Source organism: Delphinus delphis, chromosome 9 (assembly GCF_949987515.2).
Source record: "Delphinus delphis chromosome 9, mDelDel1.2, whole genome shotgun sequence".
Lineage (NCBI taxonomy): Eukaryota > Metazoa > Chordata > Mammalia > Artiodactyla > Delphinidae > Delphinus > Delphinus delphis.
This window is the reverse complement of record NC_082691.1, coordinates 51,639,495-51,657,760: the sequence shown is the minus strand read 5'-3', so window position 1 is coordinate 51,657,760 and position 18,266 is coordinate 51,639,495. Positions and strand designations below refer to the sequence as shown.

Below are 18,266 nucleotides of genomic sequence, written 5' to 3'. Positions count from 1 at the left end.
AGGCCTCTAATCCACTAAGGTGAGGGCTGAAGTCAGAGGAACATGGAATAAGTAATGGAAGAGAGAAATGAAACACATCAGCCATGGCCTCATGATTAATTGCAGAAAGGGCAATGGTTACAGCCTGTGCATTTTTCTTTGCTGTCTTATGCATTTATTTGCATATTCTACTTAGCTTTCTCCTTTCCCTTTACCACATTACTATATATAGTTTGTGCTGATAGTGACTGACTTTACAATTTAGTTCGTAGATCAGAGCACATCCAGATAAAGTCGTCATGGAGCTGGGGGAGGAATGGACATCATTCAGGCTCCTGGCCTTGCAGCTGGATGTAGTATATTAGGGGGATGTCATCTCACTGCTGATTGAAGGAACAACTAAATTTATTTAAATTGTGTGTAAATTCCACATTTTCAGATAATCAGAACAGATAATTGGATCAGTAGATAGATAATTGGATATTTTATTTCCAAAACAGTCAAGAAGGTGCTAAGCATAAAGCTTGTCAGATGCAAGAAAGATGCTGAATATGCAACTGTCAGTGAATTCTAAGAAATGTATTTAATTACGTTCTCTTTTTTTCTTCAAAGGAGAAAAAATCAATTATTCCATGTGGCCAATATTACTTCATTAAGGATTTAAATATATAGGTAATAAAATACAGAATCTCTTATAAGTATCCCAATTTATTCTAAAGTATTAATATCAAGTAACCCTGATCATTACATAAACACAGGTTTACCAATCTTTGATTTTATAGATTAACAAATTAAGTTAAATTAAAAAGAAATGTACAGACACCATTTTCACTGTTACAACACAGGGACAAACCACCAGACATAAACACACAAAAAAATCAGAAGTATATTTTATGCCAGAGTTACTTTCTGTCCAGGTCGAAACACTGTTCCACTTTGATTTTTTCTCTTCTTTGGATTTTGAAAGCTTTCATACCTTTAAAAAAAAAAAAAAAAAAAAAAAGTAACATTTAATACATGTAAATGCTAAACTTATAAAACAAAAAACAATGGTTTGTTTCCAAACACAATTTTTTAAGAAACAAAAGAGAAATAGCTGGAAAAAAAATATTTGCAAGAAATTAAAGGAAGTTCTTACACGTAAATTTTTTAAAGTTGAACACTCTAATAGAAAAAGAGAACAAAGGGGATGAATAGACAAGTTAGAAAAGATAAAATACAAATGGCAGGGGCTTCCCTGGTGGCGCAATGGTTGAGAGTTGGCCTGCCGATGCAGGGGACACGGTTTGTGCCCCGGTCCGGGAGGATCCCACATGCCACGGAACGGCTGGGCCCATGAGCCATGGCCGCTGAGCCTGCGCGTCCGGGGCCTGTGCTCCGTTGCGGTATAGGCCATGGCAGTGAGAGGCCCGCGTACCGAAAAAAAACAAAAACAAAAACCCCAACGGCAATGATTAATATATAAAACATAACTTCCGTATTTTAACTGAAGAAATGTAAAATTTTAAGATATAACTTTTTTCTTTTTTTTGTGGTACACGGACCTCTCACTGTTGTGGCCTCTCCCGTTGCAGAGCACAGGCTCCGGACGCGCAGGCTCAGCGGCCATGGCTCACGGGCCCAGCCGCTCCGCGGCATGTGGGATCCTCCAGGACCGGGGCACGAACCCATGTCCCCTGCATCGGCAGGCAGACTCTCAACCACTGCGCCACCAGGGAAGCCCAAGATATAATTTTTGTCCAATCAAATTGGCCAAGTTTAGAGAAATACTACAATATTTAACATTAGGATGCGGTGAAGCTGGTACTATAATTATATTGCTGTTGCAAAATACATTGTATGGTATTTATGTAAGACAATTTGGCAATAGATTTCAAAAGCATTAAAAAATGTGAGTACACTGCAATGCAACAATTCTACCTCTATCCCAGTGAAATAAGTAAGGATATGTGCAAACATTTAGGTATAAGAATGTTCATTATCACATTGCCTATAGTGAAAACGTGGATGCAACTTAAATGTCCAAAATTGGATGTTATGGTATATCTATATTATAAAATGACAGTAAAAACAAAGTAGTATGGGGCTTCCCCGGTGGCGCAGTGGTTGAGAGTCCGCCTGCCAATGCAGGGGACACGGGTTCGTGCCCCGGTCCGGGAGGATCCCACATGCTGCAGAGGCTGGGCCCGTGAGCCATGGCCGTTGAGCCTGTGCGTCTGGAGCCTGTGCTCCACAACGGGAGAGACCACAACAGTGAGAGGCCCGCATACATGCAAAAAAAAAAATAATAATAATAAAGTAATGTATTTAAAATGTGGAAGAATATTAAAGATGTATGTATGGATGAAAGGGGGGCTACTCTACAGCAATATGTGCAGAATGTCTTATTTTAGTAAGAGAAAACATATAAGCATACAAATAAGTATGCTTTGGGAGGTAGTGGGGTTAAGGGAAATTTCTGTTTTTTTTCCCCTTCTCTGTTTTCTGATTTTTCTGCAATGAGTACATATTATGTTGAAGGGGGGAGAGAATATGCCACCCTCAAAATGAACCACTTTGGCATGTGGATTATTTTGAGCTGAAAGGAATCAAGACCTTTCAAGCAGACTCAGGAAAAGCTTTTTACCTCTCCTTTAACTGGCTAAAAGAATTTAGATAGGGGGCCTGCACCAGAAAGAGAGCTATTACCAGAGAGAACTTTTTTTTTTAATCTGCGTGGCAAACATCTGCTCTTCTCATCTGCTGTGAATTGCCTTCTTCCCCTCTGAAGCCCCAGGCCCCTATCCCTTTCCTTAGCTCAGGACAGTATATAAGCCTCAACTGGAGACTGCCTTTGAGTCTCATTCTTATGGGGTTCCTGTATGTACGAAATTAGTGTTTCACCTGGTAACATCTTATGTCAATTAATTATTAGATCAGCCAAAGAACCTAGAAGGGAGGAAGGGAAAATTTTTCTATCCCTACAATTTGGTACGCATGGGGGGCTCCACTGGCTGGACACCACTTGCTCTGGGGCTGCAGGTGGGAGATCCTGGGACCTCTGACAAGAGCCAGCAGATGGTAAGAATCCTTACCACGTCAATCTCCTGGAAGTGGTGAGAGTCCATTTCTAAATTTAGCAGGAGAAAAATACTTGTGTAAACTAGTTCCTTAGGAACAGTGACTCTGGAAAAGAGCTGTTCTGAGTACTTTTGTTTTCTATTGATCCACTTCCTCCATGGTTATTGTTTTCTTCTTCTTTTTTTTTTTTTTTTGCGGTACGTGGGCTTCTCACCATTGTGGCCTCGCCCGTTGCGGAGCACAGGCTCCAGACGCGCAGGCTCAGCGGCCATGGCTCACGGGCCCAGCCACTCTGCGGCATGTGGGATCTTCCCGGACTGGGGCACGATACCCGTGTCCCCTGCATCAGCAGGCGGACTCTCGACCACTGCGCCACCAGGGAAGCCCTATTGTTTTCTTTTATCCCTAGTTTTTGTGTCACTTTTCATAAGGAGGAAAGCCATAGTGTAGAAATGCAGGCATAGGTCCTCTGAGCCTGTTGTTCCGGCCAGCCTCACAGACTGGTGACTTCACAGTTCTAATGGACCTGCATCTGTTTAGACAAACTTTGCTGTGGGTCCCTTATATTTAAAAAATGGGTGAGGTTTCCCCTCGTCTTGTTCTGTCTTGAGAGCTTGGCTTCATGACCAGTGAAAATATTCTCTCTGGCTTAACCAGAGAGAAGCCAGCCAGAAGATATAAGTATCAGCTTGTAACTGGTGGGCAGCCAAATAGACTCAGGATCTGAGACATGAAGTGACAAGCAGCATGATTTTTTTCTTTTTATATATAGATCTTTATTGGAGTATAATTGCTTCACAATACTGTTTTTCTATTGTATAACAAAGTGAAACAGCCATATGCATACATATGTCCCCATATATCCTCCCTCTTGCGTCTCCCTCCCACCCTCCCTCTCCCACCCCTCTAGGTGTTCACAAAGCACCCAGCTGATCTCCCTGTGGTATGCGGCTGCTTCCCACTAGTTATTTTACATTCGAAAGTGTATATATGTCCATGCTGCTCTCTCACTTCGTCCCAGCTTCCCCCTCCCCACCCCATGTCCTCAAGTTCATTCTCTATGTCTACGTCTTTATTCCTGCCCTGCCACTAGGTTCATCAGTACATTTTTTCTTTTTTAGATTCCATATATATGCACTGGCATATGGTATTTTTCTCTTTCTGAGTTACTTCACTCTGTATGACAGTCTCCAGGTCCATCCACCTCACTACAAATAACTCAATTTCATTTCTGTTTATGGCTGAGTAATATTCCATTGTATATATGTGCCACATCTTCTTTATCCATTCATCTGTCGATGGACACTTAGGTTGCTTCCATGTCCTGGCTATTGTAAATAGTGCAACAAGCAGCATTCTTTTTGTCCAACTGTGCCAGTTCTTCGGAAGTTTGTCTTAAGGTGTCCCAGCCCATAAGGGGACTTTGTTGTCTCAACCTTCATTGTCTTGTTAGTGCTGGAAAAGTCCCATTCCAGTAACGCCTGCCCAGTGTCAGAGATGAGCAGGTCTGCGACTAGAGGAATCACGCATTCTGGTGGGAATTCCGTTTTCACTATACCATTCTTACTACCTGTGACAATGAAGGTTTTTGCTTTCTTTGGCTAATTCTGGGAGTAAACTTTGTGGATCTTGTGAAAGCTACATCTTTTGCACTCTTTTGGGACACTTCTTGTGTTCATGGTTAAGCCATAAAGAGGCTTATGGGTTTGAGTCACCGTTAAGATTAATATAAGACCATATTTGTCAGTGGCCAGAGAATGGATCCTTTGAATTGGAAGAACTTCTGTTTTTGAGAAAGAAAGTGAGTGAGCTCTCATGCTAAACAACTGCATTTCCAGCAACAACTGTCTTTCCATCAACCGATGGAAAGACAAAATTATAAAGAGGACACAAAGGAGTACAACAGCCAGCCTTGGGGACTCCCTTAACAGGAAGAACAGAAATTAGACTCAAAAGAAAAATTAAAGTCCACATTCCATGTAAATCCCCCTTCTCAAAATCTGGCCCTGTCTACCTGTTTTAACTTCCCTTTCCTTACAAGATTTACAGAGAGCACTCTGGCCTGACTTCCAGGCAAGGGGTATGTATACAGCTTACTTGTGTAGATGCTAAAAGCCAGGAAGTGAATTTAGGAGCATCACCCAGGATGGGTGGTAAGGCTAGCACTGCTATCCTTTACAACTCCCCTGGCTTTCCAGGGCCCTGTAATCGGGCTCTGCCACCTTCGGGCCTTGCCACGCAGCATCCTTTGTGTATGTAGCCTGGACTGCCACTGCAAAGAATTCATGTCCCATGGATAGGAGCAGATCCAATAAATCATAAAGACCTTTCACCTGCACTTTCAGAACGTCCTACCGAATTTAAAGGAGTTAGAAAGATTAGTGGCTATCTATAACCCCACTCACAGGGACCCTGACTGGCTGCTAAGGGGTATTCTGCCCACCTGTGATTACAGTGCAGCCATTAGACAAGCCAGATGGTAGCCGGGGAAAACCCCCCTCACAGGGTAAACAGATGACCAGAATTTCTTTCAGGTTCTTCTACAAATAATCAGGAAGTGGATCAGCTAGCTCAAAGGCAATGTTCAGGGGCTGAGAGAAGCAATAGTAGAGGCTTTTCCCCCTAAGGGGAATTGATCTAAGGTTGAATTATACATGCAGAAAAAAGGAAAGCATCTGAAGTCCTCTGAATGCTTTATCCAAAAATTTTAAAGGCATACTGCATTAAACCCTGAAGCTTCAGAACATAGGAATCTTTTCTTTAAAAAAGTTTATTGAAGTATAGTGGATTTACAATGTTGCATTAATTTCTTCTGTACAGCAAAATGACTCAGTTATACATATATATATTCGTTTTCATATTCTTTTCTATTACTGTTTGTCACAGAATATTGAATATAGTTCCCTGTGCTATACAGTAGGACCTTGTTTATCCATCCTATATAAAATAGTTTGCCTCTGCTAATCGCAAACTCCCATCCCTTCTCTCCTCTACCCCGCCTTCCTCTTGGCAATGACAGTTCTGTTCTCTATTATCTGTGAGTCTGTTTCTGTTTTGTAGATATGTTTATTTTGATTTGTATCGTATTTTATTTTATTTTATTTATTTTTGCGGTACGCGGGCCTCTCACTGTTGTGGCCTCTCCCGTTGCGGAGCACAGGCTCCGGACGCGCAGGCTTAGCGGCCATGGCTCATGGGCCCAGCCTCTCCGCGGCATGTGGGATCCTCCCGGACCGGGGCACGAACCCGTGTCCCCTGCATCGGCAGGCAGACTCTCAGCCACTGTGCCACCAGGGAAGCCTGACTTGTATCGTATTTTAGATGCCACAATAAGTGCTATCATATGGTATTTGTCTTTCTCTTTCTGACTTCGCTTAGTTCATAATTTCTAGGTCCATCCATGTTGCTGCAAATGGCATTATTTCATTCTTTTTTATGGCTAAGTAATATATTCCATTGTATTTATATACCACAACTTCTTTATCCATTCATCTGTCAATGAACATTTAGGTTGTTTCCATGTCTTGGCTATTGTAAATAGTGCTACTGTGAACATAGGGGTGCATGTAGCTTTTCAAATTATAGTTTTGTCCAGGTATATGCCCAGGAGTGGGATTGCTGGATGTGGCAACTCTATATTTAGTTTTCTGAAGAACCTCCATATTGTTTTCCATAGTGGCTGCACTAATTTAAATTCCCAGCAACAGTGTAAAAGGGTTCCCTTTTCTCCACACCCTCTCCAGCATTTGCTATTTGTAGACTTTTTAATGATGGCCATTCTGACTGCTGTGAGGTGGTACCTCTTTGTAGTTGTGTAATTAGTGACATTGAGCATCTTTTCATGTGCCTATTGGCCATCTGTATGTCTTCTTTGCAGTAATGTCTATTTAGGTCTGCCCATTTTTCGATTGGGTTGTTTTTTTTGTTATTGAGTTCTATGAGCTATTTGTATATTTTAGATACTAACCCCTTGTCTGTCACATCACTTGCAAATATTTTCTCCCATTCCATAGGTTGTGTTTTTGTTTTGTTTATGATTTCCTTTGCTGTGCAAAAGCTTGTAATTTTGATTAGGTCCCATTTGTTTATTTTTGTTTTTATTTCTATTGCCTTGGGAGACTGAGCTAAGAAAATATTGCTACAATTTATGTAGTAATATTTTATGTCAGAGAATGTTTTCCTGTGCTCTCTTCTAGGAGTTTTATGGTGTCATGTCTGATGTTTAAGTCTTTAAGCCATTTCGAGTTTTTTTTTGTGCATGGTGTGAGGCAGTGTTCTAACTTCATTGATTTACACGCAGCTGTCCAACTTTCCCAGCACCATTTGCTGAAGACACTGTCTTTTTTCTGTTTTATAGTCTTGCCTCCTTTGTCGAAGATTAATTGACCATAGGTGTGTGGGTTTTTTCTGAGCTTTCTATTCTGTTCCATTGATCCATATGTCTGTTTTTGTGGCAGTACCACACTGTTTTGATTACTGTAGCTTTGTAGTATTGTCTGGAGTCTGGGAGGGTTATGCATCCTGCCTTGTTCTTTTTCCTCAGGATTGATTTGGCAATTTAATGGTTCCATATAAATTTCAGGATTATCTGTTCTAGTTCCGTGACAAATGTCATGGGTAATTTGATAGGGATCACATTAAATCTGTAGATTGCTTTGGGTAGTGTTGCCATTTTAACAATATTAATTTTTCCAATCCAAGAGAGTGGGATATCTTTCCATTTCTTTGAATCCTCTTTAATTTCCTTTATTAATGTTTTATAGTTCTCAGTATATGTCTTTCATCTACTTGGTCAGGTTTATTCCTAAGTATTTTATTTTATTTTTGATGTGATTTTAAAAGGGATTGTTTATTTACATCCCCTTTCTGATATTTCATTGTTAGTGTAAAGAAATGCAACCAATTTCTGTATGTTAATCTTGTATCCTGCTACTTCGCTGAATTTGTTTATCAGTCCTAGTAGTTTTTGTCTGGAGTCTTTAGCGTTTTCTGTATATAGTATCATGTAATCTGTATATAATTTTACAGCTTCCCGACCAATTTGAGTACCTTTTATTTTTCTTGTTTGATTGCTGTGGCCAGGACTTACAGTACTATGTTGAAGAGAAGTGAGAGTGGGCCTTAAGACGTTCCAGATTTCAGCAGGAAGGCTTTCAGCTTTTCACTGTTGAGTATTATATTGGCTTTGGGTTTGTCATAAGTAGCTTTTATTATGATGAGATATGTTCCCTCTATACCCACTTTCTTATGGGTTTTTACCATGAAGGGACATTGAATTTTATCAAATGTTATCAGATTTTTCTTCATCTATTGAGATAATCATGTAGTTTCTGTCCTTTCTTTTGTTGATGTGGTATATCACAATGATTGATTTGCATATGCTGAACCATCCTTGTGACCCTGGGATGAATCCAAATTGGTTGTGGTGTATGACCTTTTTTATGTGTTGTTGGATTCGGTTTGCTAATGTTTTGTTGAGAATTTTTGTGTCTATATTCATCAAACATATTGGCCTGTAATTTTCTTTTTTGGTTATGTCTTTGTCTGGTTTTGGTATCAGGGTGATGATGGTTTCATAGAATGTCTTTAGGAGTGTTCCTTCCTCTTACATCTTTTGGAAGAGTTTGAGAAAGATCGGTATAAGTTCTTTGCATGTTTGGTACAATTCCCCAGTGAAGCCATCTGATCCTGGACTCTTGTTTGTAGGGAGGGTTTTTTAAATTACATATTCTATTTCATTTCTAGTGACTGGTCTGCTCAAGTTATCTGTTTCTTCTTGATTCAGTTTTGGTGTGCTGTATGTTTCTAAAAATTTGTCCATTTCTTCTAGGTTGTCATGTTTGTTGGCATATAATTGTTCATAGTGTTCTCTTATTTTTTTTTGTATTTCTGTGGTACCAGCTGTGATTTCTTCTCTTTCATTTCTTATTTTGTTTATTTGGGTCTTCTCTCTTTTCTTCTTGGTAAGCCTGGACAGAGGTTTGTCAATTTTGTTTACGCTTTCAAAGAACCAGCTCTTGGTCTTATTGATTTTTTTCTATTTTTTTAAAAAATCTCCATCTTATTTATTTCCCCTCTTATCTTTACTATCTCCTTCCTTCTGATGACTTTAGGTTTTGTTTGTTCTTTATCTAATTCTTTTAGGTGGTGGGTTAAGTTGTTTATGTGAGATTTTTCTTGTTTCTTGCCTTTTGGGAGGTCTGAGGTCTTCTGCCAGCGTTCAGTAGGTGTTCTATAGGAGCAGTTCCACATGTAGATGTATTTCTGATGTATCTGTGGGGAGGTAGGTGATCTCCGCATCTTACTCTTTAGCCATCTTGAAGCTGCCCCCTCTCGTTTCTTAAAGAAGCCTGTATCGCTAAGAACTTCCCTCTAAGAACTGCTTTTGCTGCATCCCACTGGTTTTGTATGGTTGTGTTTTCTTGTCATTTGCCTCAAAGTACTCAATTTCTTCTTTGATTTCATTGTTGACCCATTGGTTTTTAGTAGCATATTGTTTATTCTGCATGTATTTTTTTTCTTGTTTCTTTTTCTGTGGTTGAATTCTAGTTTCATGCCATTATGATCAGAAAAGACGCCTGAAGTAATTTCTATATTCTTAAATTTGTAGAGACTTGTTTTGTGCCCCAGTATGTGGTCATCCCTAGAGAATATTCTGTGTGCATTTGAAAAGAATGTGTATTTTGGGTTTTTTTTTTGTTATGTCCTGAAGATATCAACTAAGTCTAAATGTTCTATTGTATCATTTAGGGTCTCTGTTTCTTTATTGATATTTTGTCTCGAAGATCTGTCCACTGACATGAGTGGGGTACTAAAGCCTCCTACTATTACTCTGTTCCTCTCAGTTTCTCCCTTTATATCTGTTAGTGTTTGTTTTACGTATTTGGGTGCTCCTATATTAGGTGCATATAGGTTGACAAGCGTAATATCCTCTCCTTGTATTGATCTTTTTATCATTAGTATCCTTCCTTATCTTTCTTTATAGCCTTGTTTTAAAGTCCATTTTGTCTGATGTGAGTATTGTGAACTGTTTCCTTGTCATTTGTTTGCATGAAATAACTTTTTCCATCCCCTTTCATTTGTATCATTTTTCTTAGATTCCACATAAAAGCAATATAATATTTGTCTTTCTGTCTTACTTCACTCAGTATGACAATCTCTAGGTCCATCCATGTTGTTGCAAATGCCATTATTTCATTTTTTATGGCTGAGTAATATTCCATTGTATATATGTAACACTTCTTTATCCATTCATCTGTCGATGGACATTTAGGTTGTTTCCATGTCTTGGCTATTGTAAATAGTGCTGCAATGGACATTGGGGTGCAGGTGCTCTTTCAGACCATGTTTTTCTCCAGATATATGCCCAGTAGTGGGATTACTGGGTCCTATGGTAGTTCTATTTATAGTTTTTTAAGGAACCTCCATACTGTTCTCCATAGTGGCTGTATCAATTTACATTCCCACCAACAGTGTAAGAGGGTTCCCTTTTCTCCACACGCTCTCCAGCATTTGTTTGTAGATTTGCTGATGATAGCCATTTTGACTGGTGTTAGGTGATACCTCATTGTAGTTTTGATTTGCATTTCTGCAATAATTAGCGGTGTTGAACATCTTTTCATGTGCCTCTTGGCCATCTCTTTGTCTTCACTGGAGAAATGTCTATTTAGGTCTTCTGCCCATTTTTTGATTGTTGTTTGTTTTGATGATATTAAGCCATATGAGCTGTTAGTAAATTTTGGAGATAATCCCTTGTTGGTCCCATTCTGTGGGTTGTCTTTTCATTTTGCTTATGGTTTCCTTTGCTTTGCAAAAGCTTTTGAGTTTCATTAGGTCCCACTTGTTTATTTTTGTTTTTATTTCCATTACTCTGGGAGACAGACTGAAAAACATATTGCAGTGATTTATGTCAGAGCGTTTTCTGCCTATGTTTTCCTCTAAGAGATTTATAGTGTCTGGTCTTACATTTAGGTCTTTAATCCATTTTGAGTTTACTTTTGTGTATGGTGTTAGGGAGTGCTCTAATTTCTTTCTTTTACATGTAGCTGTCCAGTTTTCCCAACAGCATTTATTGAAGAGACTGTCTTTCCTCCACCATATAGTCTTGCCCCCTTTATAGTAGATTAATTGCCCATAGGTGCATGGGTTTATTTCTGGGCTTTCTATCCTGTTCTGTTGATCTATATGTCTGTTTTAGTGCCAGTACCAAAATGTTTTGATGATTGTAGCTTTGTAGCAGAGTCTGAAGTCAGGGAGCCTGATTCTTCCAGCTTCATTTTTCTTAAGATTGCTTTGGTTATTTGGGGTCTTTTGTACCTCCGTACAAATTTTAAGACTTTTTGTTCTAGTTCTGAGAAAAAAGGCATTGGTAGTTTGATAGGGATTGCACTGAAGCTGTAGATTGCCTTGGGTAGAACGGTCATTTTGACAATATTGATTCTTCCAATCCAAGAACATGGTATATCTTCCCATCTGTTTGTTTCATCTTTGACTTCTTTCATCAGTGTCTTATAGTTTTCAGAGTAAAGGTCTTTTGTCTCCTTAGGTAGTTTTATTTCTAGGTATTTTGTTCTTTTTGATGCGATGGTAAATGGGATTGTTTAACAACAAAAGATCAAAAATTCAAGAGTATAGAAATGCAATATAGGGACTTCCCTGGTGGCGCAGTGGTTAAGAATCTGCCTGACAATGCAGGGGACACGGGTTCAATCCTTGGTTCAGGAAATCCCACATGCCGCGGAGCAATGAAGCCCATGAACCACAACTACTGAGCCTGCGTGCTACAGCCCGCAAGCCACAACTACTGAGCCCGCATGCCACAATTACTGAAGCCCATGCACCTAGAGCCTGTGCTCCGCAACAAAAGAAGCCACTACAATAAGAAGTCCGCACACCACAACAAAGAGTAGCCCCTGCTCACCGCAATTAGAGAAAGCCAGCACACAGCAACAGAGACCCAACACAGCCATAAATACATACATACATACAAAAAAATAAAAGAATCTGTCTTACAATGCAGGGGCCACTATTTCGATTCCTGGTTGGGGAACTAAGATCCCACATGCCACAGGGCAACTAACCCATGTGCCACAACTTGAGAGCTCATATGCCACAACTACAGAGCCTGTGCACCATAACAGCCCACGCACCACAACTAGAGGGAAGACTGCGCACTGCAACGAAAGATCCCATGTGCCACAACTAAGACCTGACACAGCCAAATAAATAAATAAATATATATAAAAAAACAATTGTAGTCACCCTTCTATTTAAAATTTAAAAAAAAGGAAATGCAACAGATTTCTGTGTATTAATTTTGTAACCTGCAAATTTACCAGATTCACTGATGGGCTTTAGTAGTTTTCTGGTAGTGCCCTTAGGATTTTCTATGTATAGTATCATGTCATCAACAAACAGTGACATTTTTACTTGTTCTTTTCCAATTTGGATTCCTTTTATTTCTTTTTCTTCTCTGGTTGCTGTATATAGGACTTCCAAAACTATGTTGAATAGAAGCAGTGAGAGTGGACATCCTTGTCTTGTTCCTGATCTTAGAGGAAATGCTTTCAGCTTTTCACTGTTGAGTATGATGTTTTGCTGTGGGTTTGTCATATATGGCCTTCAGTATGTTGAGGTATGTTCCCTCTCTGCCCACTTTCTGTAGAGTTTTTATCATAAATAGGTGTTGAATTTTGTCAAAAGCTTTTTCTGCATCTACTGAGATGATCACATGGTTTTTACCTTTCAATTTGTTAATGTGGTGTATTACAGTGATTGATTTGCGGATATTGAAAAATCCTTGCACCCCTGGGATCAATCCCATTTGCTCATGGTGTGTCCTTTTAATGTATTGTTGGATTTGCTTGCTAATATTTTGTTGAGGATTTTTGTGTCTATGTTCATCAGCGATACTGGTCTGTGATTTTTTTTTGTGGTCTCTGTATGGTTTTGGTATCAGGGTGATGGTGGCCTCATAGAATGAGTTTGAGAGTTTTCCTTCCTTTGCAATCTTCTGGAACAGTTTCAGAAGGATAGGTGTTAACTTCTCTCTAAATGATTGATAGAATTCGCCTGTGAAGCCATCTGGTCCTGGACTTTCGCTTGTTTGGAGTTTTTAAATCACAGTTTCAATTTCATGACTTGTGATTGGTCTGTTTATATTTTCCATTTCTTACTGTTTCAGTCTTGGGAGATTGTACCTTTCTAAGAATTGGTCAATTTCTTCCAGTTTGTCCATTTTATTGGCATACAGTTCCTTGTAGTAGTCTCTCATGATCCTTTGTATTTCTGTGTCCATTGTAACTTCTCCTTTTTCATTTCTAATTTCATTGATTTGAGTCCTCTTCTTTTTTTCTTGATGAGTCTGGCTAAAGGTTTATCAATTTTGTTTATCTTTTCAAAGAACCAGCTGTTAGTTTCATTGATCTTTGCTATTGTTTTCTTTCTCTCTATTTCATTTATTTCTGCTCTGATCTTCTATGATTTCTTTCCTTCTAACTTCAGGTTTTGTTTGTTCTTCTTTCTCTAGTTGCTTTAGGTGTAAGGTTAGGTTGTTTTGTGATTTTTTTGTTTCCTGAGGTAAGACTGTATTGCTATAAACTTCCATCTTAGAACTGCCTTTGCTGCATCCCATAGGTTTCGGGTCATTGTGCTTTTGTCTGTAGATATTTTTTGATTTCCTCAGCGATCCATTGGTTGTTCATAGCATATTGTTTAGCCTCCACGTTTGTTTTTTACATTTTACATTACATTTTCTTGCAATTGACTTCTAATCTCATAGTATTGTGGTCTGAAAAGATGCTTGATATGATTTCAACTTTAATTTACAGAGGTTCACTTTGTGGCCCAGCATGTGGTCACTCCTGGAGAATGTTCCACATGCACATGAGAAAAATGTGTATTCTGCTACTACTGAATGGAATGGTCTATAAGTATCAATTAAGTCCATCTGGTCTCATGTGTCATTTAAGGCCTGTGTTTCCTTATTGATTTTGTGTCTGGATGATCTGTCCATTGATGAAAGTGGGTTGTTAAAGTTCCCCACTATTACTGTGTTACTGTTAATTTCTCTCTTTATGGCTTTTAGTATTTGCCTTATATATTGAGGTGCTCCTACACTGGGTGCATATATATTTACAACTGTTATATCTTTTTGGATTGACCCCTTGATCATTATGTCCTTCTTTGTCTCCTGTAACAGTCTTTATTTCATAGTTTATTTTGTTTGATATTAACATTGCTGCTCCAGCTTTCTTTTGATTTCCATTTGCATGGAATACCTTTTTCCATTCCCTCACTTTCAGTTTGTATGTGTCCCTAGGGCTGAAGTGGGTCTCTTGTAGACAGCATATATATGGGTTTTGGTTTTGTATCCATCTTTTGGTTCAAGCATTTAATCCATTTACATTTAAGGCAATTAAAGATATGTATGTTCCTATTGCCATTGTCTTGTTTTGGTTTGGTTTTCTATGTCTTTTTTCTTCCCTTCCTCTTTTGTTCTCTTGTGGTTTGATAACCATCTTTAGTGTTGTGTTTGGGTTGCTTTCTTTTTCGTGTGTGTATCTATTGTAGTTTGGGGGTTTGCTGTTCCCATGAGGTTTTGATATAGCAATATATATATGTACAAGGTTGTTTTACGTTTCTGGTCTCTTTCCTGCCTAGAGAAGTTTCTCTGTCAAATCTGAATGAGAGCCTTGCTTGGTAGAATGTTCTTGGTTGCAGGTTCTTCCCTTTCTTCACTTTAAATATATCATGTCACTCCCTTCTGGCCTGCAGTTTCTGCTGAGAAATCAGCTGATAACCTTACAGGAGTTCCCTTGTATGCTATTTGTCATTTTTCCCTTGTTGCTTTTAATAGTTTTTCTTTCTCTTTAATTTTTGTCAATTTGATTACTATGTGTCTTGGCATGTTCCTCCTCAGGTTTATACTGCCTGGGACTCTCTGCGCTTCCTGGACTTGGATAACTGTTATCTTTCCCATGTTAGGGAATTTTTCAGCTATTGTCTCTTCAAATATTTTCTCAGGTCCTTTCTCTCTTCTCCTTCTGGGACCCCTATAATGCTAATGTTGGTGTCTTTAATGTTTTCTCAGAGGTCTCTTTGGCTGTCTTAATTTCTTTTCATTCTTTATTCTGCTCTGTGGCAGTGATTTCCACCATTCTGTCTTCCAGGTAACTTATCCATTCTTCTGTCTCATTTATTCTGCTATTGATTCCATCTAGTATATTTTTCATTTCAGTTATTATATTGTTCATCTTTGTTTGTTCTTCTAGGTCTTTGTTAAATATTTCTTGTACCCTCTCGATCCTTGCCTCCATTCTTTTTCCGAGATCTTGGATCATCTTCACCGTTATTATTCTGAATTCCTTTTCTGGTAGGTTGGCTATCTTCACTTCACTTTGTTCTTCTGGGGTTTCATCTTGTTCCTTCATCTGGGACATATTCCTCTTCCATCTGATTTTGACTAACTCCCTGTGACTGTGGTTTCTGTTCCACAGGCTGCAGGATTTTAGTTCTTCTGCTGTCTGCCCTCTGGTGGTTGAGGCTGTCTAAGAGGTTTGTGCAGGCTTCCTGATGGGAGGGGCTGGTTCCTGCCCCTTGGTGAGTGGGACTGGGTTTTGTCCCTCTGTTGGGTAGGGCTGTGCTCAGGGAGACTTTAATAAGCCCCTTGTCTGCTGATGGGTGGGGCTGTGTTCCCACCCTGTTGGTTGTTTGGCCTGAGGCATCCCAGCAGTGGAGCCTACAGGCTGTATGGTGGGGCTAACAGTGGCCTCTGGGAGGGCTCAGACCAACGAGTACTTCCCAGAACTGCTGCTGCCAGTGTCTTTGTTCCCTCAGTGAGCCACAGCTGCCCCCTCACCTCTGCAGGAGATCCTCCAATACTAGCAGGTAGGTCTGGCCCAGTCACTAAAAACAGTAGATCACTACTTTTTTTCCTGAGTCCTGGTACACACAAGACTGTGTGTGCCCTCCAAGAGTGGAGTTTGTTTCCCCCAGTCCTGTGGTAATCCTATGATCAAACCCTGCTGGCCTTCAAACCCAGATTCTCTAGGGACTCCTCCTCCTGTTGCCAGACCCCCATGCTAGGAAGCCTGACATGGGGCTCAAAACATTCACTCCTGTGGGATAACTTCTTGGAATAACTGTTTTCCAGTTTGTGGGTCACCCACTCATCAGGTATGGGATTTGATTTTATTGCAGTTGCACCCTTCCCACTGTCTCACTGTGGTTTCTTTGTCTCTGGATGTAGGGTATCTTTTTCAGTAAGTTCCAGCGTTTTTTTGTCAATGGTCGTTCACCAGTTGGTTGTGACTTTCGGTGTTTTCGTAGGAAGAGGGTGAGCTCACATCCTTCTACTTCATTGTCTTGAGCTAATCCTCCATCCCCTTACTTTCAATTCATGTGTATCCTTTGCCCTAAAGTAGGTCTCTTGTAGGCAGCATGTTGTAGGCTCTTATAGTAATCTTTTGATTTCCATCATAATTAAAAATCCTCACGTAGTTGGATAGGTGGGTCAGCCCCTTGATTGCATTCAGGCTGCAACCCAGTTCTTTGAGGAAATAAAACAGACTGTCCTTATTTTACAAATTAGAGTCTGCAAAACCAGAAATGTAGCTCTAGAAACAATTCAAAAGTTCATCTCACTTTACCAATCCCCAAACCTCCCCTATTCATTTCAAAATGCTTGCAGATACTGTAAAATATCAGGATGTTAGAAGAGAACTGTTCTAAAAGATAGATAGGAAATTTTAAATAGCAGTTACCCTAGACTTCTGATAATAAAGAAATATACCTTAAAACTCCTAGGAAAAGGAAACAATCAGCAAAACAAAGAGATAACCTACTGACTGGGAGAAAATATTTGCAAATGATATGACCAATAAGGGATTGATATCCAAAATATCTAAAGTGTTCATACAAGTCAATATCAAAAAAACAACCTGAGTAAAAAATGGGCAGAGGATCTGAACATTTTTCCAAAGAAGACATATAGATGGCCAACAGACACAAGATGATCAACATCTCTAATTATCAGAGAAATGCAAATCAAAACCACATTGAGATATCACCTCACACCTGTCAGAATGGCTATCATCAAAAAGATTACAAATAACAAATAATGGCAAGGATGTGGAGAAAAGGGGACTGTCCTACAGTATTGGTATAAATGAACATTTGTGCAACCACTATAGATAACAGTATGCAACCCAGCAATCCCACTACTGGGCATATACCCTGAGAAAACCATAATTCAAAGAGTCATGTACCACAATGTTCACTGCAGCTCTATTTACAAATAGCCAGGACATGGAAGCAACCTAAATGTCCATCAACAGATGACTGGATAAAGATGTGGCACATATATACAATGGAATATTACTCAGCCATAAAAAGAAACAAAATTGAGTTATTTGTTGTGAGGTGTATGGACCTAGAGTCTGTCATACAGAGTGAAGTCAGAAAGAGAAAAACAAATACCGTACGCTAACACATATATATGGAATCTAAAAAAAAAAAAAAGGGTTCTGAATAACCTAGGGGCAGGACAGGAATAAAGACACAGATGTAGAGAACGAACTTGAGGACATAGGGAGGGGGAAGGGTAAGCTGGGACGAAGTGAGAGAATGCCATGGACATATATACACTACCAAATGTAAAAGAGCTAGCTAGTGGGAAGCAGCCACATAGCACACGGAGATCAGCTCAGCTCAGTGCTTTATGTCCACCTAGAGGGGTCAGATAGGGAGGGTGGGAGGGAGACGCAAGAGGGAGGAGATATGGGGATATATGTATATGTATAGCTGATTCACTTTGTTATACAGCAGAAACTAACACACCATTGTAAAGCAATTATACTCCAATAAAGATGTTAAAAAACAAAACAAAACAAAATGGAGGTGCCTCAAAAAACTGAAATTATAGAACTACCTTAAGATCCAGCAATTCCACTCCTGGGTATATATCCAAGGAAAACAAACAGTAATTCAAAAAGATACATGCATCCTAATGTTCAAAGCAGCATTATTTAGAATTGCCGAGTTATGGAAGCAACGTTAAGTGTCAATCAACGAACAACTGGCTTAAGAAGATGTAGTATGTATACACAGTGGAATGCTACTCAGTCCTTAAAGAAGAATGAATACTGCCATTTGCCACAACATAGATGGACCTAGAGAATATTATGCTCAGTGAAGTAAGTCAGAAAAGACAAATACTCTGTTATCAC

The 18,266-nt window shown here is 39.4% G+C and overlaps 1 protein-coding gene across 1 annotated transcript in view; it reads right to left on the bottom strand.

Moving 5' to 3' along the window:
* Positions 1–453: 453 nt before the first annotated feature.
* Positions 454–18,266, bottom strand: part of PEX1 (peroxisomal biogenesis factor 1) — a 73,630-nt gene continuing 55,817 nt past the window's right edge. Inside the window, exon 24 of the mRNA XM_060020535.1 lies at positions 454–955. Coding sequence (XP_059876518.1) covers positions 871–955 — 85 coding nt within the window. The 3' untranslated portion in view covers positions 454–870. The remainder of the gene's footprint in view (positions 956–18,266) is intronic.